The sequence below is a fragment of the Fragaria vesca genome, linkage group LG2, assembly GCF_000184155.1.
Source record: "Fragaria vesca subsp. vesca linkage group LG2, FraVesHawaii_1.0, whole genome shotgun sequence".
In the NCBI taxonomy this organism is placed as follows: Eukaryota; Viridiplantae; Streptophyta; class Magnoliopsida; order Rosales; family Rosaceae; genus Fragaria; species Fragaria vesca.
The window spans coordinates 22,474,257-22,501,704 of NC_020492.1; the positions used below are offsets into that span (position 1 = coordinate 22,474,257).

Here is a 27,448-nt window from a genome sequence, read left to right on the forward strand (position 1 = left end):
AGGACGTGGCCTGAACCCTTTTTATATAAGAAACACAAAAAGAGAAAAGTATTATTTTCATGTCTGTATTTATAACCAAAATATATAATCTTAATTTCACTGGTGAGATCGTGAGTTCGACTTATAATCTGTTTAAAATAATACATTATAAGGGCAGTAAGGCGGTCAGACACATCTCATCTGTGATAAGAACCAACAGGCTCTATACAAATCATAAACAATCTCCTTGTTCTCAGTTTGAATTATTTACCAAATTCTGTGCATTTTTTTGAAAAGTTCAGTGCATTGGAAAGTACAAGAAGTTTGTTCCTCGGTTCAAATTTAGTGCATTAAGAAATGGATCGCGTAACAGCATATATAGGGAATCACATGTTTATAGGAGACTGTTTCTTTCTTTCTTCAGCATAAGGAGATCCCTTTCTGGCTATGGAATTGAGTGCTTTGCTCAAAAGATTATATTTGAATTGCAAATAATTGCTATACCAAAATGTTTGGTTCTATACAGACTACAGAGGTAGTGTAACTCATTTACAACATTTGCATGGCAATTTACAACTTCAGGCAACCCGTATTGTATACTCAGTATCTATAGTACGTTCTGTCTTTGCAGCTACTCCAAAACTTCCAACTATCTATCAGTTAAGACCGCATCACTCCACGAAAGCATCACATCTCGCACAAACGATGGAAAATCTGCAAGCCACAGCACAATATCTTTAGATATCAAACTAGAAATTAATCGGGAATGAAGTGGGGAGCATAGGTTTTACTTCATCTCGCCATTCTGCCTGCTTTTGTAAAAATGAGTTGAATATATGGAGTAAATTGTAATGAAGTTTACCTCGTGCTACTTCCACAGCAACTGTTTGTATATCTATCTGATCTTCGACCAGTCTATACACATCCACGAGCTACAGAGAAGACATTAACAGCATAGCTTGTCAAAACTTAGTGGAAAGGAAGAATTGAAGTTTTGTTGTGGGTAAAAGAAAAGTTCATTGTAATTTACATACCTCTTCTATGTGAAGCTTTGAATCTTCCGTCAAAGCAAGAATGAGCTTTCTACGGATTCCTTCATCAAAGATGAATAGGCGAGCTCCATCTTTGATGGTGTCAGTGAGGTCCAGTTTCTTGTTAACTGGCAACACTCTTGATCCTTGCCTACACAGAAGAGCACCAATATATATATTAGGGTTTTACCACTCCCAAGCAGAAGAATAAACAAAATTGGTCATAAGAAAATACAGACATTTCTTTCGCTTGCAATGCAGGATTGCTGCTCATCATTGACACATTTTCTTTGGCAAGAACAATGAGATTTTCTAGCCGCTTCCATTGGAAAACACCATCCTTAAATAGTACCTAAACAGAGCAAAAAATGCATATTAATATTTATTATAGGATTACAAGTCCAAAACCATGATGGTTGATGAGGCATGGCTGATTGAGTTCATGATAAGAAATAGGTAATACTGCTCATTTCAATTTCCCTTCATACAACATAAAATAAATAAAATATCTGGTCATTTCATTCAGAACCAGTAGTTGAGAATGGAAGGCACTTTAGCATGTGAACATGTACTCCAATATTCAATACACATTATAATGACATTATAGAACTTACTTGTATGAGGCGTTCACGCAGAGCCGGGTTTGGATCTGTTAGGAGGCGCTTTGCCACATATGGATAAGCAACCTATATAATTGAAGATTGTCAAACAACCATGTGGGAAAATAAAGCATGTCATACAAAAAGATGGCTATAAGCAAATAGTTTATCTGAGGTTTCAACTTGTAATCCTGGGTTGAATGGATTTCTCTATAAAATACCTACATTCCAAGAGAAAGTACCAAGGGAAAAAGAAAAAGATCTGCCCTTTTACCTCAAGAAATTTGAAGTCTCGTTGCAAAGTAAAACAGATACCCTCTTGAGTCAATAAAGATCTGATAACAAGCGAAAACCTCTCTGGAATACGGATGGGATAGTTGTAAACTAATTCATTAAACTTCCCTGCACCAGCAGAACACCCATAGTTCATTACAATTATCATGAGTGTCCTAAATAGACCAGCCAATGTATAACCACAGTCCATAATGAGAGGAAAATGTATTTCAAAGAGCTCTTAAACAATGTTGACAGACATAAAAACAAAACTGATATGGACATCAAATTTGGAGGATATTAACTTACCAGTAACACTTCGAAAATTGAAGTCAGACAGTCCTTTTCCGAGAGAGTTCTGCCAGATTGCTTCTAGAGCTGGAACAATAGGAGAGACATCAGTCCCAGGAGCCAAGAAGCCCAGCCTGGTGAAATCGTTCGCCATCTCAACATAGTCCTCGTTTACAGCATGGACGACGGCATCAATCAGAATCTGTTTATTTTGCTGAAATAAAAGATTTTTAAGAATAGTACCAGAATTAGTAACAAACTTAAGGCTATATATCTTTATATTATGCCTTAATATCCAATTGAAGAGAGACGTCATATGATCCTGTCTACTGCATTAAGCCCAATTATCAACACAAATGTAAAATGCCGCTCCTTATCAAATGAAGCGAAAAGAAACACAGACCAATATCTACATAACAAATGTCTAGGAAGTATGTATTTCACCTGACTAAGCACAGCAACATTCCCAAAGTCTACATATCCAATACGTCCATCACGCATAGCAAAAACATTTCCAGGATGTGGATCTCCATGGAACAATCCAAATTCCAGCAACTGCCGCAACGCAGCACTGACTCCAACAGTTAAGAACCCATTCACATCAATGCCAGCTTCTCTAATTGCCTGCAACACATGGTGGGATATTATTGAGACAAATGATATCTTATCATGGGGAAATAGCATTGTTCTACTGACAACTTACCTGCGGGTTAGTGCACCGGATACCATCTATCCACTCCATTACTAGAACACGTGGACCACAAAGCTGTTTGTAAACCTCAGGTATCTTGACAGTAGGGTCATCTTTGAAGTTCTCGAGAAAATCTTCAATATTGCGGGCTTCCTGTAATAGACAAATGCTGCGTAATTAAAATTTCCAGAAAGACAAATGCAACTACAGTGACAGTAAAGATTGCAATACTAATATGGTATCCGAGGTCTATTATTTGTGCTTCTATAGAGCAGGTCTGAAAGGTACCAAAGTGTAATCAAGCTCCTCCAAAAGCTTCTCACCGAATTCATCAACAATGAGCTCAGCATTGCACCCAAGTTTCTGTAGACTGATTCCGTTTAAGAATGAAGCAAGAGTACGGAACAGAAAAAGATCCCTATAAATGATAGGTTCTATCTGTGGCCTTTGAACCTGCAAGTACAACAGAATTTGAATATTATAATTTGGTCGGGCTTGTTCTGATTCCATTATAATCTTATTCCTGCAAGTAAACTAGCGGTGCAAGTTCTCGGTAAACTTGCACATAAAAAGTTGGCACTTGCTAGCCTATATATTCAACATCAGTGATACTTAATGGGATCGGATAAACCTTAATAGCTACATCCTCGCCAGTGTCACGTAAAGTAGCTCGGTAAACTTGACCCAAACTGGCAGCTGCTATTGTCTGTGACGAAATTTTACTGAATATAGCTTCAAGGGGTTGACCCAACTCCTCTTCAATTATCTCAAAGGCGACCTGAAAAAATGTGGAGTTGAGTTAGATACTAGAATACAAGTATAAGTTTTCATAACCCCTGCACCATAAATCTGTCTCATGAAAGTTACAAGCATATGGAAACGAATAATGTTTTCGGTAGAGTAAGTTTTCACCTGATTTGGGAAGGGAGGAACATCATCTTGGAGTATGCAGAGTTCATTCATGTAATCTTCTCTTATAATATCAGGTCTGTTTGCAAGAACCTTTCGATACATGAGTCAAATCAGTCATGCATTCAATAACGCAAACTCAACAAACATATGAACGTACAATTCAATGGCAGTACACAACAAGATTCTCAAATTTGTAGTAGCAGATAAATTCCCTTTTCAACTCAATCAAATGACAGAAAAATACAAACATGCTGGTGATTATAAATTTCATTTCATTGCTGGTGTCATTCTCACCTGGCCAGCTTTGATGAAAGAAGGCCCCAAATCACACAGGAGATTTCTAAGCTGTCGAGCACGCTTTGGTACAACTTCTTGATCCCTTCCCACAAAGTAGTCATACATCAAGGTAGACCAATACAAGCCCAAAGTCCATACTATCTCCACACCTCTCGAAATTAGCGATGCAACTGCCCCATTGGATTCCAACACCTTATTCCTCACCTGAATTATTTTCAAAGGCACGAAAATCCACACCAAATGAGTCATAATTTCTACCAGATTCACACTACTGTAGAATCATCGAAATTCACTGGAAATTGAACACTAATTTCTACTCGATAAACTACTCAATTAGCTAAACTAACACTAAAATTCGCACAAAAACAAAATCAAACGGATCAAAATGGAGAGAATATAGGTTTCGAAACCGCATACAGTTTCGGGAGTATACTTGCGAAACGGCAAGCAAACGCCGCGCTCGAAGTCGAGCTGCTCCATGGCGTCGCTAGACTTGATCACCTTCCCGAAACCGGCCTCGCCGCCGCTCGACGACGCCAAGCTCCGCCGCGTTCCGGTGGCGGCATTCGAAACTCGGAATCTCCGGACTCTTCGCCGGTAATCAAACGCCTCCGACGGTCCATTTCTTTGACCGGCGGAGCTCAGGTGCTTGGCGGGAAAGGGAGAAGCGCAGGTGCAATTTACAGAAATGGAATTCATGGATGGGATTGTGTGGTTTTTCAGTGGAGGTGATTTTGAAGACGAGGCATAGAGGAAGAGAAGAGCTGAGTGGAGCTGCAACCACTTCAAATTTTTGGGTTTAGAAATTTATATATGGGTGGAGAAGAGGAGGCCACATAAACAGTGTGATCGTTATTTTGGATAGTCGAAAACGTAAATGGGAAAGTGGCTAATTTGAAAGTGACGTGCTGGAACCTGCCAAATCGTTTTGTTCTATCTGTATCTGAATCATGGAATCTAATGGATCAGGGCGGTTATTGATCCGGTGTATCTGATTCAGCTTTCTTTTCTCTTTCTTCTTTGAGACGAAGTCAATAATATCCGGTATATTTCCGGACGTTTCTGAAGCGTTTCCTAGCGATTCGGATGCGTTTTCAGCGTTTCCGAGACCAGCATCTTAACCCACAAGGTGCAGCGTATGCGATGATATGGCCGAAAATAACCGGAGAGGGAGGTACATTGCCAAAAAGGGCCGAAAACATATTCGTAAATAAACCGGCAACATAGGGGCAAAAATGATTTTTCAGTTGTTTCAGATTTTCATTTATCTTTCTTATTTGAGGCAAAAGCTCAGTAATACCCCATTGTATCTGATGTATTTAAAAAGCCGTTTACGGACGTTTTCGACACGTTTCTAAGCTACTCATAAATGTTTATGGCGCTTTCGAGACCAATTTCTTAACCTACAAGACGTCGTGTGTATATACCATGATTTGGCCGGAAATTGCCGGAGACAGCCATAGATTGCCATAAAGGGCCGAAAACATATTCGTAAATAAACCGAGAACGTGGGGGCAAAACTAACCTTTCAAGTCAGCTTTCTTTTATCTTTCTTCTTAGAGGCAAAAGGGCAGTAATACGCCCTTGTATCCGGTGTATTTACATAGGCGTTTCTGGACATCTCCAATGTGTTTTTAGCTTTTCCGAGACCCGTTTATTAACCTACGTGGCTTCACATACACGTTGATATGGTTGGAAATGGTCGGAGACGGCCAAAGATTGCCAAAAAAAGCCCAAAAAACATATATGTAAATAAACTGGAAACTTGGTGGCAAAAATGACTTTTTGGCTGTTTCAGCTTTCTTTTGTCTTTCTTTTTTGAGATAAAATGTCATTATTACCCATTTGTATCCGGTGTATTTACAAAGGCGTTTTCAGACGTTTCTGACGAGTTTTCGGACATCTCCAATTCGTTTCCGACGTTTCTGAGACCGAGTTCTTAACCTACATGGCTTCACGTACACGTTGATATGTCTGGAAATGGCTCGAGACAGCCGGAGATTGCTAAAAAAGGTCAAAAACAAATCCGTAAATAAACTAGAAACTTGGTGGCGAAAATTACTTTTTGGCTGTTTCAACTTTCTTTGTCTTTCTTCTTTGAGCCAAAAAGCTAGTATTACCCGTCATATTCGGTGTATTTACATAGGCGTTTTCGGACGTATCCGACGCGTTTTTGGGCGTCTCCGTTGCGTTTCTAACGTTTTCATGACCAGTTTCTTAACCTACAAGTTGTCACATAAGCGTTGATATGACCGAAAATTGCTAGAGACGACCGAAGATTGCCAGAAAGGGCCAAAAACATATTCATTAATAAACCGGAAACGTGGGGATAAAATGACTTTTCGGGATAAAAACGAAAGGTAAGTATTAATCTCCTTGAATTCGATGTATTTACAGACCCGTTTCCGGACATTTTCGACGCGTTTCCGAGAGTCTCCGATATTTTTCCTTCGTTTTCGATACCAGTTTCTTAACCAACAAGACATTGTGTGTTGGAAATTGCCGGAGACGACCGTAGATTGCTAGAAAGGGCCGAAAACCTATCCGAAAATAAACCGGAAACTTGGGGGCAAAAATAACTTTTTTGCTGGATCAACAAGATGCAAATAGGGATCCAGATCCAACCCGCACGTCTAGAGTGGTACCACAAATAGGGCGAAAGGAAAGAGATGAAGATTGAGCGGGAACATCGAAACGACATTGGCGGGAACACAATTCAATCCCTAATTACCTCATATAAATACCCCAATTCATTTCACACCCTCATACCGCCACTTTCACACACTCTCTCTCTAGACCACATCGATTTCTCTCTCCAAAATGTTCTCAGGCAGCCAATTCGACGCCTCCTCCGCCTTCGGCGGCGGCGGGTTCATGTCTTCTCAGGCCACTCAATTCGGCGGCGATTCCAATTCCTCCTCGGCTAGGGTAAAACATCTCATCCCTCTCTCTATCTCTCTCTCGAATAACTATAGCAGAAAGTAAATTGTGAACGAATAACAGATCGGCTCAGAATTTAGGGCTATTTCACTATAATTAGGGTTTCGGTCTAAGTCAGCGTGTGGTTTGTTTTGATTGTTGTCGCAGAGTCGTGAAAGTCACGGACTGGTTCCGGTGACGGTGAAGCAGATTAGCGAAGCTCATCAGTCCGGAGATGAGAAATCAAACTTTGTGATCGGCGGCGTTGATGTGGCCAATGTATTTAGCCTTTTTCAATTTTTTGTTCTCTCCAATTCTAAAGCGTTTTTCGGTAGTAATTGTGATGTAATCGCCGGATTTCTGATTCGTGGTTGGTTTGTAGGTGTCTTTGCTTGGGATGGTGTTTGAGAAAGTTGAGAAGACCACTGATGTTTCTTTTACCATCGATGACGGAACAGGGCGAATCAAATGCCGAAGATGGTAATTCTGCAACTTTTTAGTACGATACAGTGTATGAGTGTACTCGAACGTTTGATGAGTTTGTTTAGCACCTTTAGTGGTCATTGCGATTTACGAGTAGAAGCTAAAAAACCGTGTTTCAATTTCACACTAGATATTGTGCTAATAGGTTGGCTATGTTTTAAAGGTTTAAGTCATTCATTAATCCCACTTTCTGCAAAATCAGTTGATTAACAAGTGTGTTATTTGTTCCATAGGGTCAACGAGGCTTTCGACTCAACAGAAATGGAGGCAGTAGAGTAAGTTTAACTTTCTATTGATTTAATGAGCGGGTTATAAGATATTATAACACCAAAGACATTATGAGGTTCTTATGTCATTTCCAATCTACTTTGCTATAGGGATGGAATGTATGTTCGTGTCAATGGAAATTTGAAAGTTTTTCAAGGTGTTCGGCAGATAGGTGCATTCTCTGTGAGGTATGGGTATAGAGATTCTAAATTTCTTTCAGCAATGTGCATGTCTGGAGATTTTAATTGATTTAGTGTAATGTTTCATCCCTCTTATTATACTGAACCAAATAGCTTTCACTGGTGCATATGACTAATGTCAAATCTTCAATTGGAAATAACTCTACCACTAAACTAGGAGCAACATACACACAAACACATTTATATTTGTACATACTACATAGTATATACACACAGGGCATGGAGTGTCAGATATATGAACATGAATCTTGTATCTGATTTGTTTGTTTTGACATGGAAAGTCATGGAATACATTTTTCAATGGTTTCAATTTGGCTTAACAATTCTCTTTATTTGCTGATAGGTTTTCTCCTTCTCTATAGATTCTGGACAAATCTTACATATAGTCCTGTTAAAATATGTTGGATTTTAGATAAATCTTGTTGCAAAAAGTTGTTGAATTTGTAACCCCCCCCCCCCAAACCCCCCCCCCCAAAAAAAAACCCGATATTGAAATTTTTAGTTGATACATGGTTTATGTTCTTTCGTGAGGCAACATGTTGGAGGATGTCTTTATCTATGTAGAAATTAGTCTTTTTGATTCACTGCATGAATGAGTTAAATCTTAATTTCAGTTGGTTACTTTTATTGAAAATGTGCCTGCTCTGTATCTTTTGTGTCAATACTGCTTTTTCTAGAAGTAACTAGCCAATGGCATATAATTTGAAATTTGGTTTTTGGTTCAGGCCTGTGAAGAACTTTGATGAAGTTGCCTTCCATTACATTGAGTGCATATATAACCACTTACGGTTACAGGTATCTATACCAATTTGAAGTAGTGATACAATTGCCTTGATTTAGTTCACTTGATTATGAATTCAAATATTATGTAAGTTCGTTTATTTATGGTGTAACTACATTTGTAGAAGCTGCAAGGAATTGCTGTAAATCAACCTCAGCCCATGGGATCATCTGTGTACACTCCTGTAAAGAGTGAGCCAAGTGGATATCAGACCGCCTCATCAAACCAAGTGCGTTATCTGACCAGGAACAGTTACATTTCAAACTATAATAAGCATAGCATGTGCGGTAATGGTTCAATTTTTGTAGTTATCGGGCCAATTTACTGCTGATGGACGAAAGAGTGTTCATGAATTAATCATCGAATATATGAGGCTGCAGCCTTCCAGCACGTGAGTTACCATGTTTGTTTTTTTGGATTTAACAGTGTTGCAGTGTGTTGTGTAATATGCGTTGGCTCCCCATGTTTTGTGTTACTTATGGGTTGTGAAATCCACACACCCCAAATTGAAATCCACACCTTTTTTCTTTTTTTGGTAACTTAAATTTGGTCTTTTAGTGACTTAAACTTTTGTCTCTTTGTGAATGTGTTAACCAAAAAAGGAAAAAGGGTGTGTGGATTTCAATTTGGGGTGTGTGGATTTCACATCCCTATATGTTTAGCCTGCTGTTTTCTCTTGTGCCTTCTGTGTTGACTTTTTGTTACTGCTTTTCTATTGCATTGTAGAAATGGAACAAGCACACAAGAGCTTTCCCAGCGCCTAAATCTCCCCATGGAAAAGATCATGTACACTTCCTCTCCCTCTCTTAACACCTGTATACACAAACACAGTCATAAACACTGATGCATATAGGGTAACTTATTTTTATTTTCTGTGACAGGGACGCTATCAGGCCTCTTGAAGCAGACGGCGAACTATATTCCACAATTGATGAATTTCACTATAAGATAGCTGATGAGTAGTGCACTTCATGAAACCAACTATATGCCGCTGTTGGAAAATGCTCATATGACTATGTTGGTGTATATTTTTCATTTAGCTTTCTCTGCTTGTGTAACCAGAAGTTTGCTGCTTCAGTGTTTATTGTAGATCGAAACATTTTACACTCTTCTCTCGCTTTTAATGGAGATCATTTTGTGATCTATTTACTATCAAATGAAAAGACTCAAAAGAGTATGCGAGTAAATCGAATTGCTGTGGACCTCAAACTTGCCACGAACACCTGCGTTTAATGAGATCTGCTTAGTGTTGTGGGAAAATTCTATCCTCTAAATTCATACCCAGTGTTGTGTGACAAATCTGAGAAGAAAGATCATCTTTCCCTACCAGATCTAATTATCTAAATGAAAATGGACCTCACTTGCAAGTAGAGAGTAGAGACCACACTCCACACTAGCCTCTTCACCTAAATTTCAAGCTGAACCAGAAAAAAAGGATGTTTCTATTGGCCTCCAAAATTCAAATAATGCCACACATAGATTGTCCGTACTCCGTACCCGGAAAGATGGTTGTGCTCGGCAGCCCATCCAAAGCCCCCAATTAACTTTCAGCGGCTAACGAATTTTCAACCCCGGAAAACTATTGAAGGAGAAGCTTGTTGGGTTGGTCTTTGACCAGTCAACACGGCCGGAACAAACTTTCTGCTCATAATAGGGACTTGGTTGAATGACAATCGTCGTGCCTTTTAACTAGGAAGTACAGACGACCGGTGGTGATCCATCACATTTTAAATTCTCAAACTTTCACATATTATTACTTTACACCATAGCCACACACCACCACGTGATTTAGATTTACCCCTAACACATTTAACACCCTAAATTAACCAGCTGCAGCGGCAATGCCAACTCTTTTCGTTGTATAATTAATCGCTGATGCATTGTGACAGTTAGGCCGTATCAGATATCTTGATGATGTTAAGTTCAATTATTAGCGGAACTGGAAATCGTCCTTTCGCCTGAAAAAAAATTATGTAAGATAGCAGCCTATAGAATATCCCAGATCACGTTTTCTTTCTTCAGAAAGCTACTAAAATAAGAAAACTACTAAAATAAATGATACTATATATGGGTGAGAAATAAAACTCTGTATTATGATTTGGTGAGATTAGTTTCTATTATTTTTTGTTGGGCATGCATCACGTTCATGTTGGGAATTTTTTTTAAGAGTGTGTAAGTCTATGGGTCGGATGCTGGGCTCAGATCTCTATGGAAAAATGAGTGACGCACATTTTATAAATGACTGCAACTATTCAATAATGGAGATTCATCAGACGAGAGGCTCTACCTATAAAAACCAGACACAAGGTTTCGAGCCAATTGCCTCCCTACCCATCGAGCACTATACTACAGTTTCTACTATACTAATACTAGCTCTCAGAAGAGAGAACCAATAAGAACGATGGGTAGAGGTCCAAGGTGTTCTAAGGATGGACTCAACAAAGGAGCTTGGTTGGAAGCTGAAGATAAATTGCTCTTGGGTTACATCAAGAACCATGGTGAAGGCAAATGGAGCAATGTCGCTAAGGAAACAGGTTGGTTACTAATCCCGACCACCTTCATATATACTTGGCTTCTTAACTTGCTAATATATTCCATCTTAATTAATTAGCTTCTTGTGCTTGCTTGCTTGTTAAGTGAGAGATGTCATTTGCTTTCTTACTAATTATGGCATTACTTGTGTTCTAAGTGATCTCAGCTGAGAGGTATATATATAGCTATGTTTAACGGTGTGCTAGCTTTTTAGAGTTTTATGGCAAACTTTCTTTTATATGAATGGATATGATCCCAAGGAAGCTTTGTTTTCAACAAGTTTTGGAAAAAGAGATCTAGCAACAAAAGTTGCATCATTCCCACTTGATCTGGAAATTTGCTGTTTCTTCATTCTGGGGTTGAGAGGCTGAAGAAGGTTGACTGTTATAAACAAAATATGCGAATAATATGTAGCATATATAACTAATGAAAATTAAGAACAGTGTGGCATATATACAACTATACATATGTAATTCAATATAATGCAGAATTCTGATGATAATGGATGGTGATAAATGCAGGTCTAAAGAGATGTGGGAAGAGCTGCCGACTTCGTTGGATGAACTATCTGAGACCTGATATTAAGAGGGGCAGCATTTCTGATGATGAAGAAGAACTAATCATCAGACTCCATAAGCTCCTAGGCAACAGGTACTCCCTTCTTCTTTTCTTTTTTTTTTTTTTTTTTTTTGTAATTTTTCTTTGTAATTAGTGTTAGCTAATGTGAAGTAATTAGGAAGAAATAATGGATTAACAGAATTGGCTTTCATGTTATGTTGCAGATGGTCTCTGATAGCCGGAAGACTTCCCGGGCGAACAGACAATGAAATCAAGAATTACTGGAACTCCAACTTGGCCAAGAAAATGGCACAAGCTGCAGCTCAAACTTCATCTCAGTCCAAATGCAATAATGCAATTGTCCAAAGAACCCCTGACGGGACACAGCCACAACAGCAATACAGTAGGGTCAACACTGTCATTCCAACACAGCCACCACCTGCTACAGCTGCTGCAGCAGCTAGTCCTGTTCATCATAGAAGCCTTAATGACTTCTCTAATAGTGTAGCCATGAATAATACCAACGACTTGGTCAAGGCTATTAATTCTGTCGACTCCCATATGTCCAGGGAAGATGGTTCACCATCTACAACAACTACTACTAATACTACTGGCGATGGTGATGATCGTTTGGGAAGTTCGCCGACGAATTTTATGTTGGACTTCAACACTGATGATCATGAGGACTTCTGCAAAATACTGGACTGTGACTTTGCGAATCTGAACAGTGCCATTGATGGAGATGATGATCATCAGGGCAGTCCGGTTTTAGAACTACCTAAGCAGATGATGGACAAGAATATGCAAGCTGCTGATTTTGGGTCTCTGGCTTCATTTCTGGAGTCTGATGAGGATTGGCTTGGGAATGATCTAAATGTCATGTTGAGTTAATTAGCTTTGTGGTTGTACGGTCACAGATATCTATCTCTATATATATGTGTGTGCTTACTATAATCAGCTTCTAGATTCAGTAATTAGATAAATATTTATGCTGTAGCTAGCTAGGCCCTCATGTTTAGTTGGCACCGTGTGAATAAAACCTTAATAAGTGCCACAAAATCCCACCGATATTCTCCTCTTTTATTGATTAGGTTGTAAAACTGCATGTCTGCATCCTATTAATCACCCCAATCACTTTTTTCAACAAAGGACAACTTTGTAGGATTTGATTGCTAAGAAAGCACAAAATGTTGGGGTACTTACACTCATTCAAAATTTCGTATGCACACAAAGTTAAGCACTAGTAATCTAGTATAAATAATTTCAGTGCTAGGTGTACTCTGGTTGTCTCCTTTGAAATCATAGCCATCAAGTATCAAATCCACAGTTTTGAGATCCATCAAGTGAGATGAAGGCATTTACCATGGAGATACTGTAAGATGATTTTACTTCTTAGGCTCTGATTATCAACTCATATACATTACTGTTGTTGTCTCCGTTGACACGCTTCAGCATTTCAAAACTTCTGCGACTCCCTAGGAAGTCGATTCGTTTGAAAATCGCATAACCACGTTCTGCTGTTTCTTTACTTGCGTACACTGATCGAAGCCGATCCGCGTGTTTTGAGTCTGTGTGAATTGCAGCCTCTATTTCGTGGACTGACATGCTCTCCTGCAATATCAAAGACAGATGAGAGAGCATGAGACTCAATAAAACCAATGACTTGGAAGTCTGCAGCAACATAACTGAGGGTCTAAATTTGTACCTGGTAATATGCATAGATATGATCTAACACCTGCAAGCATGTAAACCCATCATTGCCGAAAAACGTTCTGGAGGATGGCCCCATCTCAGCAAATCGGTCAATTGGGAACAGGATGGTAAGAAAGTGGTTTTTAAATATTAGTTCCGATTTCTCACTGTGGACAATAACATAAATGAGTAAGATACGCGTCAATTCAGCAAACAAATCTGGGAATTATTGTGCTCTTTAAGGAGGAAAGGAGGTGGGGGATGGGGGGACAAAAGTGATCAACTACCTTTCCTTGAGTGGTCTAGTCAAGTTGGCAAATGAAGCTTCTGAATCCTTGGCATCACCTTTTGCATCAAAAAATACAGACGTTTGATGTTCACTAGCATCTTCAAAACTGAAAGTTTCGGTGTAGATGGATGCCGCCAAAGTTGGCTCTGAAATTGACCAGCAAATGGAATCCAGAAGGCTGCTAGGAGTTATTGGACGCATGGGGGTTTGACAAGTCTGCCATGACAATAAAACACACAACTAAAAAATGATACACTGTAACGTATTATTTAGCAATGATGCTATTAACATTAAGCAGGCACTATAAAAAATCATTCTAATGCACCAACAGAAAGGTATTAAATGGCAGGAAACTGATCGTTTCCTTGTATTTACATGACTTACATTACTGGCATGAAGCAGTTTAAAAACCTACCATAGACAGTGATAGACTTTACCAGCTTGACAACTCATCTATGCCAGCTGGAAGATTCAGCAAATAACAGTACAATCCCCCAACTACATGTCAGCTAACAAAAAGCTAAAAAAAGCTAAATTCATGCGACAATTGTCAATATTTGCTCATTTTTATAATCTGAAATTCTAGGTTGCATAAGTCTCCATTGACAAAGAAAAAATCTTGACTGTAGACAACAGCAGTGTATACTCAATATTAAGCTAATCAAAAGCAATTCTGTAACTTGAGCAAAACTATGCTACGCTCCCACTACAGAGAAAACACCACAACTTAAGTACTTATTTAACAAAATAGAAGCACAGTCACAGAAACGAAGCAAAATTAACCATTACCTGCATCCGAAGACCACGGTGATTTCTAACTCCAGTTTTAGCAGAATTCACAATCTTTTGCCTCTTTTCTAGGCTTGCTTTATTTCTGTAAGTCTGAGCATCTTCAGGGACATTGTGCTCAGTTGTTTCCTAGTAGAATGAGAGAATAAATATTACAAGCAGCACAACTTGGAAAAGCCAAACTTATATTACTACACAGAAGAAAATTATATCATTTAGAGTGAAACACATTCACCACACTTCAGCATTGCATCCCAGCAAAGACCAAGGGTTTGAGGCCGAAGAGAGATACAAAGAAGTCCAAATATGACATATACACAACAATGTGTAGAAAAATACCTCATCTGCGATGCCATTCTGCAAATCTTCAAGCATTGTACCAACTTGCCTGGCTAAATCTGCAGATATATGGACAAGCCTTTGCACATACTTCTCCTTGACTGTCTTCAAAACCCACAGTGGCTGAAACATCAGAAACATAATTAATTCAATTGTCACAAGAAATACACAGAAAACTATTTTAATCTCTTATAGGCAACTTTATGATTGCAGGTCATAGCAATAGGAAAAACAATACGAAGACAGCCAATAATTATATAGGACATCAAAAAGTTGGTGTTAAAATATTTCAAGTCTCAAACATATACCCTCAGATGACCTACACTGCACATGATCCTGATTCAAATAAACGCCAAACACAAAAGTTTTGATCAAAAATAAAATACAAACAAGAATGGCTTGCAGGTCTCACTGTAACGATATTGCTAGAGTGGCCAAGATATTTACGGCTGGAAGACCCTTCGCACACCACATGACTGGCTCGGGAACCAACAAACCATTGATCTACAAACGTGGCACCCTCTCTACTAATAGCCTGAATAACCTGCAAGGACGATGAAATGATGCTGAGACACTAAAAGAAACTTTTAAAACTCAAAGGGGTTCACTTTTATCTAGTCTGACATTGGCCAATAATATCACTAGTAAATCTTTCTTTTTAACTGAGTAGAGAAAAAGATCCTAACTGTTTCTTTAAAATAAAGTACATATTACTCTGAAATTCAACTTTACCTTGTTCCTCAGTTCAGCTGATATATCCAAGTCGACATACATGGAGAGACCAGATAGAGTAGAGTCAGAACTTCTGTTACAGTTGAACTCTCTTCCAGAAAATTGTGGTTCTTCAATCGTGCTTAACTGCTTGGTTCCATAAGCACCAACAGGAAGACAAGAATTTTCCGCACCAGAAAACCCAACAAGCCTATTCAACTCATCCAAACGAATACCATTCTGTCCCATACTCTTGATACTATAGAGTGATTCACTCAGCCTCACTGCAAACCATTAAAACGCAACCGGAGTTATACTAAGCTTTTGGATTTCTCACATGAAGTGTGCATAAAACAGCGTTCAGCCTCTAAAGTATCCATCAAACTAATGCGTGCGATAAGTATATAAGATCATCACACTTACCATTCTTCCTAACACTATCCACAAACCACCCAATTGTAACGATAGAGAGACCATTTTTTGATCCATGCTTGAAAGCATGCTCAAATTTGCGACCACCAAAGCTGTAAAACTTGTTAAAGAAAACACACAAGCCTTACAATGTACATCAATTTTTCATAAACCTCAACCCTACTAAAGAACACTGACAAATTTCTCCCCAATAACATATCAACAAACCCGAAAAAAGAAGAAGCTGCAAGTAACATAATATCAGCAAGAAAGGATATTTGGACCACCAAATGGGTACATTGGGGATGCAAGTGAGGGCTATACTGCCCACCCAATCTCCCAGTTGCTTCCATAACTTGTTTCCTCGCTTCTGCCAAATCAACCACCACAAAATATTTACCACAAACTCAAAAATTCACCAAAGTCTCAATTCAAAGCTAGTTACTTTTTTACCTTTGGACAACCCAGTAACGCAAATAACAAGCCCGGAAAACGGTGCGTTTGATCGGACAACCGTCTCCGACCCAGTAGAGTTTGCCGCCGGAGACATTGGCCCAAAAGCTCTCTGAGCTTTAAACGAAGGCAGCGGAGAAGATAACCCACCGGACAGTCTAGAACAGCCTTTGCTCTTTATCACTTCCACTCCACCCATTACTTCAAATCCTCAAACCAAAACACATGGATAACAGCAACAATGGATTACTGGGCGGGAAAAAAGGTTTGAACTTTGAAGCAAAACCGATGAGACCCAATTCAGGGGAGGAGGAATTAGAAGAACCCAGAAAGGGAAAAGAGGGGTGGAAGTGTTTGCAGGAGTGGGAATCTTGTTGGAAAGCAAAGTGTAACGGGGATTCAGACAAAGAGTGGATTTTTGAAGATGGGTTTGGTCAATTTGGGTTCATTGGGTTTGCGAATCACTGAATGTAAAGGTAAAGATTTCGAGGTTGAAAAAAAAATCGAGGTTTTTTGAACTATGTGATGTCTCTCTCTGTGTGTATGAATCTGAGTCTCTGCTTTAAAAAAGGTTGGGATTTTGCAGAAAATAAAGTGAGAAACGGTAATTGCAATGCAAGCAAATTTGGAAGAGACGAGAGAGGCACGAGAGGTGTTGGTCAAAAGTTGTGTTTGTCTTCACGAGTCGGGTCATCATACTATTACCAAGGAGCATGATTTGCTTGGTGATTACTGATTTGGTGTTTATCATTGATGTGGAGCCTAATCAAGGTTTGTAAACTTCATATCGATATGACATCTGCTGAAAACTGATTAGATAATTGTCTGAACAAAAATTCTTGTATGTGAGACGGTATAAGTAGACCGTGTAGTCTTAGCTATTTAACTGTTCGTATGTAGAATCTCAGCTATTTAACTGTTCGTGTAGTCTTGGTTATTTCTTGTGTATTGAGTGGCTTTTGTTTCCTGCCTTTCACACTAGGTTGTGGATTACCATTTTGAATCCTAGCTTGCATATGTATTCATTTCATCTAGTCTTGATCATCAGCATTGTATGTATAGATACACAATCTGTGATGGAAAACCGGTAGTTTTCTGAATGTCACAATCAAAGTAAAACGGTTTTAGCTACGTTTGTACCATAGTCATTCAGATCATGAATTAATGCTGTCTGTAACCATGATTGTAGCCATGAAGACGTCGTTTGAACATGAATAAGATACCAGATTCGCATCCCATTTTTTCTGTAAAACAAAAGAAACACCGACACTTATGGTCAGTGGTGATGCAATTTGAACTTGTTTATTTCTTGTGGGTGTTCTTGGAAGTTGAACGGCTGTCCTGTACAGATTACAGTCGTTTTCCATGATAATTGACACCTGTCACGGAAAAGTTGACCTGAATTGTTTACAAGGGAGATACACAATTTTGTAATACGAACTAAATGTAGAGATGTAACGTGCAACCGATAACGCCACCAGTGGTGACTCCAATCACATAAACAATTGTTATGGTTTACTCAAACTTAAGCTATTATGATAAGCAATTAGTCATGCTCATGCCATAATGTCATGGCTGCTAATTTCACAAATAATGAAAGCTTCTATATGAAGGTAGGAAAATGACATTAACAACCTCCCCTAGAAACTACAAACTACAATGCAAAAGTGCAGCACTGTTCTTTAGTCTTTCAGGAAATTCCCAACCAGTGCATCCACTAAAACAATGAGAGGGAGTCAATGGGCATGTCAAGCAAGAAACAACAACTAATGATGAAAAGTGGGTACAGTTAAAATGAAAAGGAAAGAACATACTATGGAAAACATGTTCAGGTCCCATCTCGTGGGGAAAAAAGAAAGAGAAAAAGATGAAGCAATACACAAAATGGACATACAATGTAGTTACAAAGAATTAGTTGAAGATTTGAGAAAAAGAATCGTTTTCTTTCCTGGGACAGCACAAGTATCTCTATGAATTCCCACACAATCATACCAGAATGACAAGATGAAGGCAGCAGGGCTATGAACACTATCGGCAAGTCACTCAATCTTTTTGGATGTATTGAATTTTCGGAGTATATCAGACTTCAATTTGCATCCATGTGAGAAAGCTTCTAGGACCATGGCATCAATTTTTTCTTCTTGTTTTTCGTACACATAGAAGGCTAGAAAGGCAATCGAGACTCCTGGAGCATAAGAGAACAAAGAAACTAAGAGTTAAGGCAGGGGAGAAAGAAGCTTCTTGATCCTTCAACAAACAAAGAATGAAATACATTCTTCATAAAAAAAGTTTTCAGCTATGACATTGCAACCATGCCCAAAAAAGGACAAATGAATCAATACAGGAGTCATCATGACATAACTAGTTGAGAACAGTTAGTGTCCCATAATTCAAAGGCACTCCCTAGATATTCAAATTCTCTAAACTCACTGTCCTCTCTACTCCATTGACCAAAATGATATACAATTCTAAAGTTGTTTGTCTGTAATTGCATATTAACACTTCAAATTCCACGTAACATTGCCAACATCTTCAAAACCTTTAAAACTTTTTATCAGCTTTCAATTTCGAATACAATGCCTATGCCTTTATTATTAATGTTGAAAAATGGGAAAACATTGTGAAATGACATTACGAAGGAGAGAGAAAGAAACCTATAATAAATGAGGTTTGAAGTGAAATGGCTCCAAGAAAGCTAAGAACCAATAGGGATAGAGCCACCTACAAACAGCAAAATATTAAGGTAAATGTCAAACAGTTTCATTATAATTGCAAGTATTATCTGCTGATCAACAAAATTAGAAGTATGCATCAATGCAATACTGAACTCCTTATACATTGTCAAAAGAATAGATAATTACACACAGAAAGGAAGTTGAAAACAGCAGAAAATGGTCAATACCTTAAGGAACAATACCCAGTCATTTCCTTTCCCAAGAGATTTTAAAGTTTTCACAGATATATTCCATGATGAGGCCACTGATCCAGCAATTTGTTGTGACATCTCTTCTGATAAGTGAAAATGTGATGACTGAAGCTTCTCGAGTTTATATCCTAATCTGGAGTAATGAAAAAAGAAACGAAAAAAACTCAGTACTTGCTTCAGTTCATATGGGAAGCTACCTCAAAGAGCAGTTTCACACTAAGAAACATATGCAACAAGGGCATAGGGCAGGCATACATCTTTTCTGGTAAATTGCTGGAGATGAACACGAAAATTGATGCGAACATGAGACTCTTTGAAATGACAGTTATAACTGTAGCTTGAGATGCAATGAAGTTGCAGTAGATTGTAATCAAAACTAATAGTGCCTTGAATGTCTGTTTTTTGTCCTTCCACAGTAATGTATCAGCAACTGTAAGAGCAACAAAGCAAATGGATTGCATCATTATAACAATATATCAGGGCAATTTCATTTATACTGAATATGAAAACCAAAAAAAAAAAGAATATTATACCCCTTCCGCTTCCAAGATACACAGAAGCTTTAGATGGTCCTTCTCTTTTAGGTTGATGTTCAGCCCTCAAGTGTGGGTATGACTCAATTGTTCTCTTGAGACCCTCCTGAAGAAGATAAATATCGTATTGTCATGAGAAAAGCACCTAATTACCATGTTTTTTAGGGATTGTGTTGCACATCTTAGAAGACATCTGAATATGTTATATCCACCGATCAAAGTATGATATTCAGAAAATGACATCCAAAGGGATTGGGAACTTTCATTGGTAATGACATCCAAAGACAACTTTAGTTTTCAGCCCTCAAGTGTGGGTATGACTCAATTGTCCTCTTAAACGTTGATAGGTGCACAATCAATGTGTTAAATTGGGAGTTCCAGCGACTTAAGAGCTAACTGCAATCTCAGTGAACTAACCAAAGAAGTTGATCACTCTTATTATGTAAACAGAATAGAACCTGAAGCGAAATGATGGGTGTGTAACCGATTTGATCCTGTGCTTTTGATGATTTAAAAGATCTGGTGCAAGAGAGGAGTCTAATTCTTGAAGGCGTCAGCTGTGGAACCTTCATCCCATACGGGCCTAGAAGCTTATATGTCCACTCCACCACATGTGCAATTGGCATCATAACAGCTGCAGGGATTTTTATCCTTGGTCTGCAAACAACATTCATTCAGGGGGAAATAAAGCAAACTGAGCGTTGAGAGAGAGAGAGAGAGAGAGAGAGATTGAAACCAGAAAAGAGAGATTGCCTTTTTAATTTTGATTCTTAGAAGCTCACTTGAAGTATTAAAATAACAACCAATAGACTACATTACACATTAAGGTGCTGAGGACGAACAGTATAGTGATCACATAAAAGGTATTCTTATTTGAAAAGACTAAGAAGAGAATGTACCTTTCATAGCCAAGACCTTCTAAAATAAGAGACATAAAATCCCAAAATTTGATAGGTTCCATATTGGTTATAAAATATGCCTGCAAAAAAAAGTTCTCCTTTTAGCTTAAAATGCTAGAACTTGTCTTATCTTGACATAAGCAGACATCCAAAGTAAAGCATGACTCAGCCATGTTCTAATATAAATGCAAGGAAACAGAATGTGAAGTGATGGCTCAGTAAAGAAGATGCATTATATTTGTAAATCCATACTCATCTTTCAATTCCATTTTGACAACATATGCTTTCATACAAAAGTTTTATACCTGTCCTGCGGCTTTCTCTGCAACTGTCGCTTCAGATGCTAGAGCTCGTTCTGCACATACATGGGCATGGGCCACATTTTCAACATACGTGAAGTCATAAATGTTATTGCCATCTCCGATAATGAACTGATCATTTGAAAAAGAGTAGAAAACTTGAGCATCAGATGTTCACAATTCAAATATCAAAATGGTGTGTGACTACATGTATGTGTGTCTTTTACTAAAATTTATCTTGTGGATAACCAAATTACCTTTGATTTCCCTGCCCTGGCGGCAACAACTAAAGACGGAACAAGTAACCTATCACCAGGTCCGAAAATACTGCTAGGGCGTATGCAGCATGTTAGAAGCCCTTTAACACCGTTTGCCTTGATTACCAACTCTTCACCTTGCGCTTTAGTGGCCGAATAAGTATCATTGTGCTGGAAACAAACACATACGATCCAAAATCAAAGCTGTAGGGACATGACAATCTTGTATTCTTATTGAAATTCAATAGCAATAATCGTAGGTTCGAAATTGGGATTGTGGCTACCTTAGGTGGATATGGCAATGACTCATCCCCATCAATAATGCTATGAACCCCATCAAACACAACGCTAGGAGAGCTAGTGTAGATGAGCCTCTTCACTTTCTGCTCAACACAAGCATCAATCACATTCTTAGTTCCTGCACAGCACAGTTGATCATCAACATTACCAAACAGTCGAAAATCGAAACCACACGGAAGCAAAAGATTATTGACATTGTAATTCTGATTCAGTACCTTCCACATTGACAGAATGGTGGAGCTGGAAATTGTTGATCGACGAATTAGGAGCCGCCATGTGGAACACAACCTCAGCGCCTTGACATGCTACACAGATTTGATCCAAAGCACGCAAATTTACTCAATCAGTAACTCTAAAACTTCAAAATTTACCGCCAAATTGAACGACTAAGCGAAGAGGAAAGCAAACTGATTTTCTGACCTTGAAGAACTTGATCCTTGCGGCGGAGGTCGATGGAAATGTACTCGGCGCGGCCGGAGTTTAGAGCATCGGCGAGGACTCCGTCGGACTCGGAATGTTCGAGATCGATCGTAGGGCCGAGGTCGGCGATTCGGACGCGGTAGATGTTTTGGCGGATGAGCATGAGGACCAAATGGCGAGCGGCGAAGCCTCGGCCGCCGGTGACGACGCACCACCTGTCATCGCCGGCCATCGGTGAATGACGATTGACAGTGAATCGGAGCGTCTCGATGGATCTGAGGCTGAGAGAGAGAGAGAGGGAGTGAGTGAGTTGGACTAATATGAGAGACGAAGGTGACAAAAAAGCTTAACAAGAAAATCACAGAAGTCGGGTTGACAACGGATCGGGTGTGTTACCGTACCCGCCAATCGGCCCAACGGCAAAATCAGATGCTCTCGGTTTTGCCACGACAGCTAACAACAACTGCCGTTAAGTTTCCGTTACTCACATAGGCCTTAAGCTTCTTCGGCCAAATCTATAAGACAAATTTTACTTCGACATTTTTTTCTCTTAAAACTAGTTTGCCATTAGTCGAACTTACAACCTTCAAATGAGAGATTATCACCAAACCAAATGGTACCGGGCAAATTTTTGTTCAACATGTAACAATAAAAGCTCCTTTGATCAGAGAAGTTTATCATCCGTGAAATTTATAGAACAGCTAACCAAAATCGAGTATAGACTTAAATAAACCGATCTATAAAAATATGAAAATGAAAATGGTTTTTAAAATAAGCCATTTAAAAATTATGTTGTATGTTTTTCGGGATTAACTTACTTGGAAGTTGGAACAAAAGAAATCACATGATGCAAGTGAGGCTATGAAGAAAATCTAATAACCATCCAAGTAATAACCACAAAAAAGGTTGTGTCATGATTATTTGATATGAATTTCATCCTCACATAGATCATGCATATCTTTAAACCTAAGTTGTAAAAGGTTCTCAAATACATAAACCGGATTGTATTTGAGATCAACCTTAATATCCAACAAATTAAACGATGGACTTGAACAAAACCGAATCAGATACTTATAATTTATGGAATTGAGGTCTTATACAAAAAAAAGACTAGAGATAAACACAGTGAATGTATGAGATCAGTTGAGAGTTTAGAGTTCGATTTGAGCGCAATGTAGTTTCCATCATTTAAAGTTTAAACGGTCAGGTTCTGAAAAAAAAAAAAATTGCAAAACAAAAAGCTGACGGGTGTGGTCTATTTTAATCCGTTGGATCATCTGAACGGACAATATATCTCCAATTCAGGATCCGCTTTCAGGCGGGCCGAAAACAAATAAGAATCCGGAAATCCCCTCATTTTTCCCTCCGTTTCTCTCAACAAAATTCAAAGCTCACAACTTTCCGCCGTGTTTGGCTTCATATAGTGTGGACTGTACAGATTTAAACCCAATCCCAAACCCAAACCCAAACATGGCCTCCACCTCCAACTTCAAGCCCTCATTCAATCCCACACAATATGACGACGACGACGATTTCCAAACCCCCCTCACCCAAACCGCCACAGTCCGCCGCAAGCCCTCCAAAAAGCCCAAGCTCTCCGGCAAAGAAAACATCCCTCCTCCCCTTTGCTTCACCCCCAAACTCTCCGTCGAAGATTGCAGCTTGGATTCCCTACCCGAAAGCTTCGACCTTGCCGCCGCTGACGTCACTGAGGAAAATGAGAAAGGGTTTTCGAAACCGGAAGGGGGGTATTTACGGAATTCGATAGAGTCCAGGTTGATCAAGCCTCGAGCTTCCGATTGGGGTTTCGATTCCGGTGAGGGTGAGGATTTCGAGGAGATTGATGTGCTGCTGAGGCTGAATGGGGTTGAGGAAGAAGGAGATGGAATTGTGGAGGATGAAAATGGGGGTTTGGTTCTGTGTCCTCTTTGTGGGGTTGATATTTCTGAGCTGGGAAATGAGGAGAGAGAGCTTCATAGTAATGATTGTCTTGACAGATTAGAAGCTCGACCTGTAGATGTATGTATGAGTTTTTGTATTAGTATAAAGATTTCGTCTTTTTGATTGCGAATGCTGATTTTAATTGTAGGGGGTTGGCATTGCTGATGAGGCTAGAGCTTCGGGGCGAGTTGTAGAGTGGCTGCGGGGGCTTGGTTTGGGGAAGTATGAGGAGGTTTTTGTGAGGGAGGAGATTGATTGGGACGCGCTGCAGTGGCTGACTGAAGAGGTAGCGGACTTGACATGTACTTACTTGCTTTGTTGTTGGATTGAATTTCAGAATTTGTGATTTTGACTGATTTACTGTGTGTAGGATTTGTTAAGCATTGGCATTACAACGCTTGGTCCGCGAAAGAAGATTGTGCATGCAATTGCTCAACTTAGAGAAGGGATCAGTAGTGGAATTGAAGCGCAGACTGCACAGCAGAGAAAAAGGAGTGCTAATGGAGTGGCGGTGCGCAGTGATGCATTGGAAGGAGCAGTTGGTGATAGTAGTAAATCAGCTTCGAACAAGTTGATTACAGATTACTTTCCGGGATTTGGTGGTGCTAGGAAGCCGGTTAGCAGCACTTCTAGAGAACAACCAAGGGTAGAAAAGCGTCAGACAGGTTCTGGTCAGAAACGTGCTGTGGTGAAGAATCACGTCACGAATAGGAAACTCAGGGATGTTCCCTTGTGGTGCTGTGTACCAGGAACACCATTTCGAGTGGTAAGTAGCAAAGACATTTCTAACACACCTGATTGAGTTCAAAGTCATTTGTTCTAAAATGCATTGTTCTTGAGCTCAAGGATAAGTTATGGTGCTTTTACCTTGCTTCATAAATTCTCATGATGCAGGTATTGTTGCTAACTTAAAATATATCTTAATATTTGCAGGATGCTTTTAAATATCTTAGACGAGATTGTTCTCATTGGTTTCTCACTCACTTTCACATGGACCGTAAGTTGTTGTTTTTTAAATATCTTTTAAATAACTTCAGTTTGGATATGTACTGCAGTTGGACCAATGGAATCTTTTTACCTAGGCTGAATATATGCAGTTATTTGTATGTCAACGGTTGTCTGGTTTGAGGAGATTGCATTTGTTGTTGCAGATTATCAAGGTCTAACAAAGTCATTCTCTCATGGAAAAATCATTTGCTCCTCCATTACAGCTAAGCTTGTAAACATGAAGCTTGGCATTCCATGGAACAGTATACAAGTTGTACCCCTCAACCAAAAGATCAATATTGCAGGTATTGATGTTACCTGCTTGGATGCAAACCACTGTCCTGGTTCTATAATTATACTCTTTGAACCTCCCAACAGTAAGGTGCGTCCGAAATACTCCCTAACCTACTCCATGTAGTCAAGTATTCTTTTCTTATAAGAAATAAAAAATAAGTCTCATCTTCTTTTTGTATATCTAGGCTGTTCTACATACAGGGGACTTTCGCTTTAGTGAGGATGCAGCAAGCATGTCTGTTTTGCGAACATCTTTCATTCATACTCTCATCCTTGATACAACTTACTGTAACCCACAGGTAACTCAAGCACATGAATTATGGCATTGTTTCAAAAGCAACTGTCTGAGACAAGTTGACACTGCTTTTTCCTTTTACACTAAACAAAATTGTTCTTCCTAAGTTCCTATCATTTGAAAGTATTTATACATTATATACCTATAACCAAAGTGAAAATAATTCCTTTTTCATGATTCATTGCAGTATGACTTTCCGAAGCAGGAGGCTGTAATTCAGTTTGTCATCGATGCAATTCAAGCTGAAACTTTTAACCCTAAAACTCTATTTCTGATTGGCAGCTACACAATTGGTAAGCTCAGTACTTCTCTCTTTTCTTTCCTACCTTCTTACCCTTAAATCTTCTTGGTTGGCATGCCTATTATCCTTTGGCTTATAAATTCCTCTGAATGCATCTGTTCCATTGTCTTGCTCTGCATCATCCATTATCTCTTTGACCCAGTTTACTCAGTTCTCACTCCCCATCCTTGTGTTGTATTATCATTTTGCAAAAGGAAAGGAACGCCTTTACTTGGAGGTTGCTCGTGTGCTCCGGAAAAAGATTTATGTCACTGCTGGAAAGCTGCATATTTTAAAATGTTTGGACTTTCCTGAGGAGGATATGCAGTGGTTTACATTAAATGAACATGAAAGCCAAATTCATGTGGTGCCTATGTGGACACTAGCGAGCTTCAAGCGACTGAAGCATGTGTCAAATCAATATGCGGTGAGGTTTAACCCTTTTTCAGTCATATGTTATGACCTTGATTTTGTACATATATATCCTGACAATTATTTATTAGATGTAGCAATCAAATCTGTGCATTGGTCAAACTCCTGGGACAATTAGGATAAGATAATTGACTGATGTGATGTCAAGTAGTATAATCAGATCATGAATTTTGTTACTAGATTAAAGTTCACTATTCATGAAATCAAATTCTACTGATTTCTATGTCCTAATAATTTGTGAAGTGAAGTTTAGAAGTGACTACTGTTGACTGATTCCTTTATACCTGCTTAACAATCAGAGTCGATACAGCCTTATTGTCGCTTTCTCTCCTACTGGTTGGACTTTTGGTAAAGGAAAGAAGAAGTCTCAGTCTCCTGGAAGGAGGTGGCAACAGGGTACCATTATAAGGTAAAATTTACTCTCTTTGAAGATTATCCATGATCAGTTTATTGAATGTTCAACTAGTAATGATAGAACACACAGGGATCAATATGCACTATTAGTCATTCTTGATCTGGTGCCCCAATTTAGAAGTGAAGGACCTCAAATTCTATTGATTGCTCAACAATACTAATAAGCATTCATGTGATAAACATTTACCCCTGCAGTGGAATTTTCCATTTTCACATCAAACATGTTCCGTCTGTGCGGTATTTTGGCTTGAATAGCGAAACACCATGAATTGAAATTGAATGCTTGTTTTCCAGTAGGGACTGAAACTATGAATGATATGACTAATTAGAAATGATGTTCTCTTTGTCCTATCCTCTAGGTATGAGGTGCCATACAGCGAGCATTCGAGCTTTACAGAACTCAGACAATTTGTGAAGCTTGTGTCTCCCGAACAAATTATACCAAGCGTGAACAATCATGGCCCAGATTCAGCAAAATCCATGATTTGTCTTCTGTCTTCTTAATTCTGTCCACAATATCACAGTTGTACCATCGGAAACAGGTGTATCCGATAATATAATACTACTTGTATTACTGTTCTGTAATGAAAGTTACAATCCACCATATATAGATTATTATAGAGTGCATTCTCATATCCAGTTGGCTGACATTAGTAGCTTCACATTAGTTGACT

At 38.9% G+C, this 27,448-nt stretch overlaps 7 protein-coding genes across 7 annotated transcripts in view; 3 read left to right on the plus strand and 4 right to left on the minus strand.

Annotated features, from left to right (window-relative positions):
* Positions 1 to 27,448, minus strand: part of LOC101312889 (group 2 truncated hemoglobin YjbI-like) — a 771,661-nt gene that overhangs the window by 360,764 nt on the left and 383,449 nt on the right. The window lies entirely within an intron of this gene.
* LOC101290931 (uncharacterized aarF domain-containing protein kinase At4g31390, chloroplastic-like) lies at positions 427 to 4,772 on the minus strand. The gene is made up of 14 exons (XM_004292841.1): positions 4,491 to 4,772; positions 4,071 to 4,277; positions 3,777 to 3,866; positions 3,496 to 3,642; positions 3,153 to 3,317; positions 2,877 to 3,017; positions 2,618 to 2,797; positions 2,192 to 2,387; positions 1,884 to 2,011; positions 1,625 to 1,696; positions 1,246 to 1,362; positions 1,014 to 1,130; positions 842 to 911; positions 427 to 693 (listed from the first exon to the last, which is right to left on the minus strand). Exons 1-14 carry the CDS (start codon positions 4,770 to 4,772, stop codon positions 629 to 631), a joined length of 1,977 nt encoding a protein of 658 aa, XP_004292889.1. The 3' UTR covers positions 427 to 628.
* Positions 6,714 to 9,850, plus strand: LOC101300878 (replication protein A 32 kDa subunit A-like). Its single transcript, XM_004291209.1, has 10 exons — positions 6,714 to 7,001; positions 7,161 to 7,271; positions 7,375 to 7,472; positions 7,709 to 7,750; positions 7,853 to 7,930; positions 8,668 to 8,737; positions 8,848 to 8,952; positions 9,032 to 9,114; positions 9,450 to 9,509; positions 9,605 to 9,850. The coding sequence occupies exons 1-10, from the start codon at positions 6,894 to 6,896 to the stop codon at positions 9,684 to 9,686; spliced, it is 837 nt and encodes a 278-aa protein (XP_004291257.1). The 5' UTR covers positions 6,714 to 6,893; the 3' UTR covers positions 9,687 to 9,850.
* LOC101302898 (transcription factor MYB28-like) lies at positions 11,061 to 12,814 on the plus strand. Its single transcript, XM_004291216.1, has 3 exons — positions 11,061 to 11,257; positions 11,777 to 11,906; positions 12,038 to 12,814. The coding sequence occupies exons 1-3, from the start codon at positions 11,125 to 11,127 to the stop codon at positions 12,702 to 12,704; spliced, it is 930 nt and encodes a 309-aa protein (XP_004291264.1). The 5' UTR covers positions 11,061 to 11,124; the 3' UTR covers positions 12,705 to 12,814.
* LOC101295484 lies at positions 12,955 to 17,131 on the minus strand. Its single transcript, XM_004291191.1, has 10 exons — positions 16,498 to 17,131; positions 16,323 to 16,414; positions 16,057 to 16,159; positions 15,655 to 15,917; positions 15,335 to 15,466; positions 14,923 to 15,045; positions 14,584 to 14,712; positions 13,793 to 14,010; positions 13,519 to 13,672; positions 12,955 to 13,424 (listed from the first exon to the last, which is right to left on the minus strand). The coding sequence occupies exons 1-10, from the start codon at positions 16,694 to 16,696 to the stop codon at positions 13,206 to 13,208; spliced, it is 1,632 nt and encodes a 543-aa protein (XP_004291239.1). The 5' UTR covers positions 16,697 to 17,131; the 3' UTR covers positions 12,955 to 13,205.
* Positions 18,246 to 22,447, minus strand: LOC101292864. Its single transcript, XM_004291182.1, has 12 exons — positions 22,132 to 22,447; positions 21,927 to 22,016; positions 21,696 to 21,829; positions 21,412 to 21,582; positions 21,161 to 21,286; positions 20,856 to 20,935; positions 20,415 to 20,613; positions 19,957 to 20,062; positions 19,679 to 19,853; positions 19,400 to 19,556; positions 19,152 to 19,218; positions 18,246 to 18,682 (listed from the first exon to the last, which is right to left on the minus strand). The coding sequence occupies exons 1-12, from the start codon at positions 22,361 to 22,363 to the stop codon at positions 18,537 to 18,539; spliced, it is 1,683 nt and encodes a 560-aa protein (XP_004291230.1). The 5' UTR covers positions 22,364 to 22,447; the 3' UTR covers positions 18,246 to 18,536.
* Positions 23,602 to 27,379, plus strand: LOC101291211 (DNA cross-link repair protein SNM1-like). Its single transcript, XM_004292842.1, has 10 exons — positions 23,602 to 24,150; positions 24,221 to 24,358; positions 24,443 to 24,838; positions 25,006 to 25,069; positions 25,224 to 25,441; positions 25,539 to 25,652; positions 25,836 to 25,941; positions 26,144 to 26,355; positions 26,660 to 26,769; positions 27,134 to 27,379. Exons 1-10 carry the CDS (start codon positions 23,602 to 23,604, stop codon positions 27,276 to 27,278), a joined length of 2,052 nt encoding a protein of 683 aa, XP_004292890.1. The 3' UTR covers positions 27,279 to 27,379.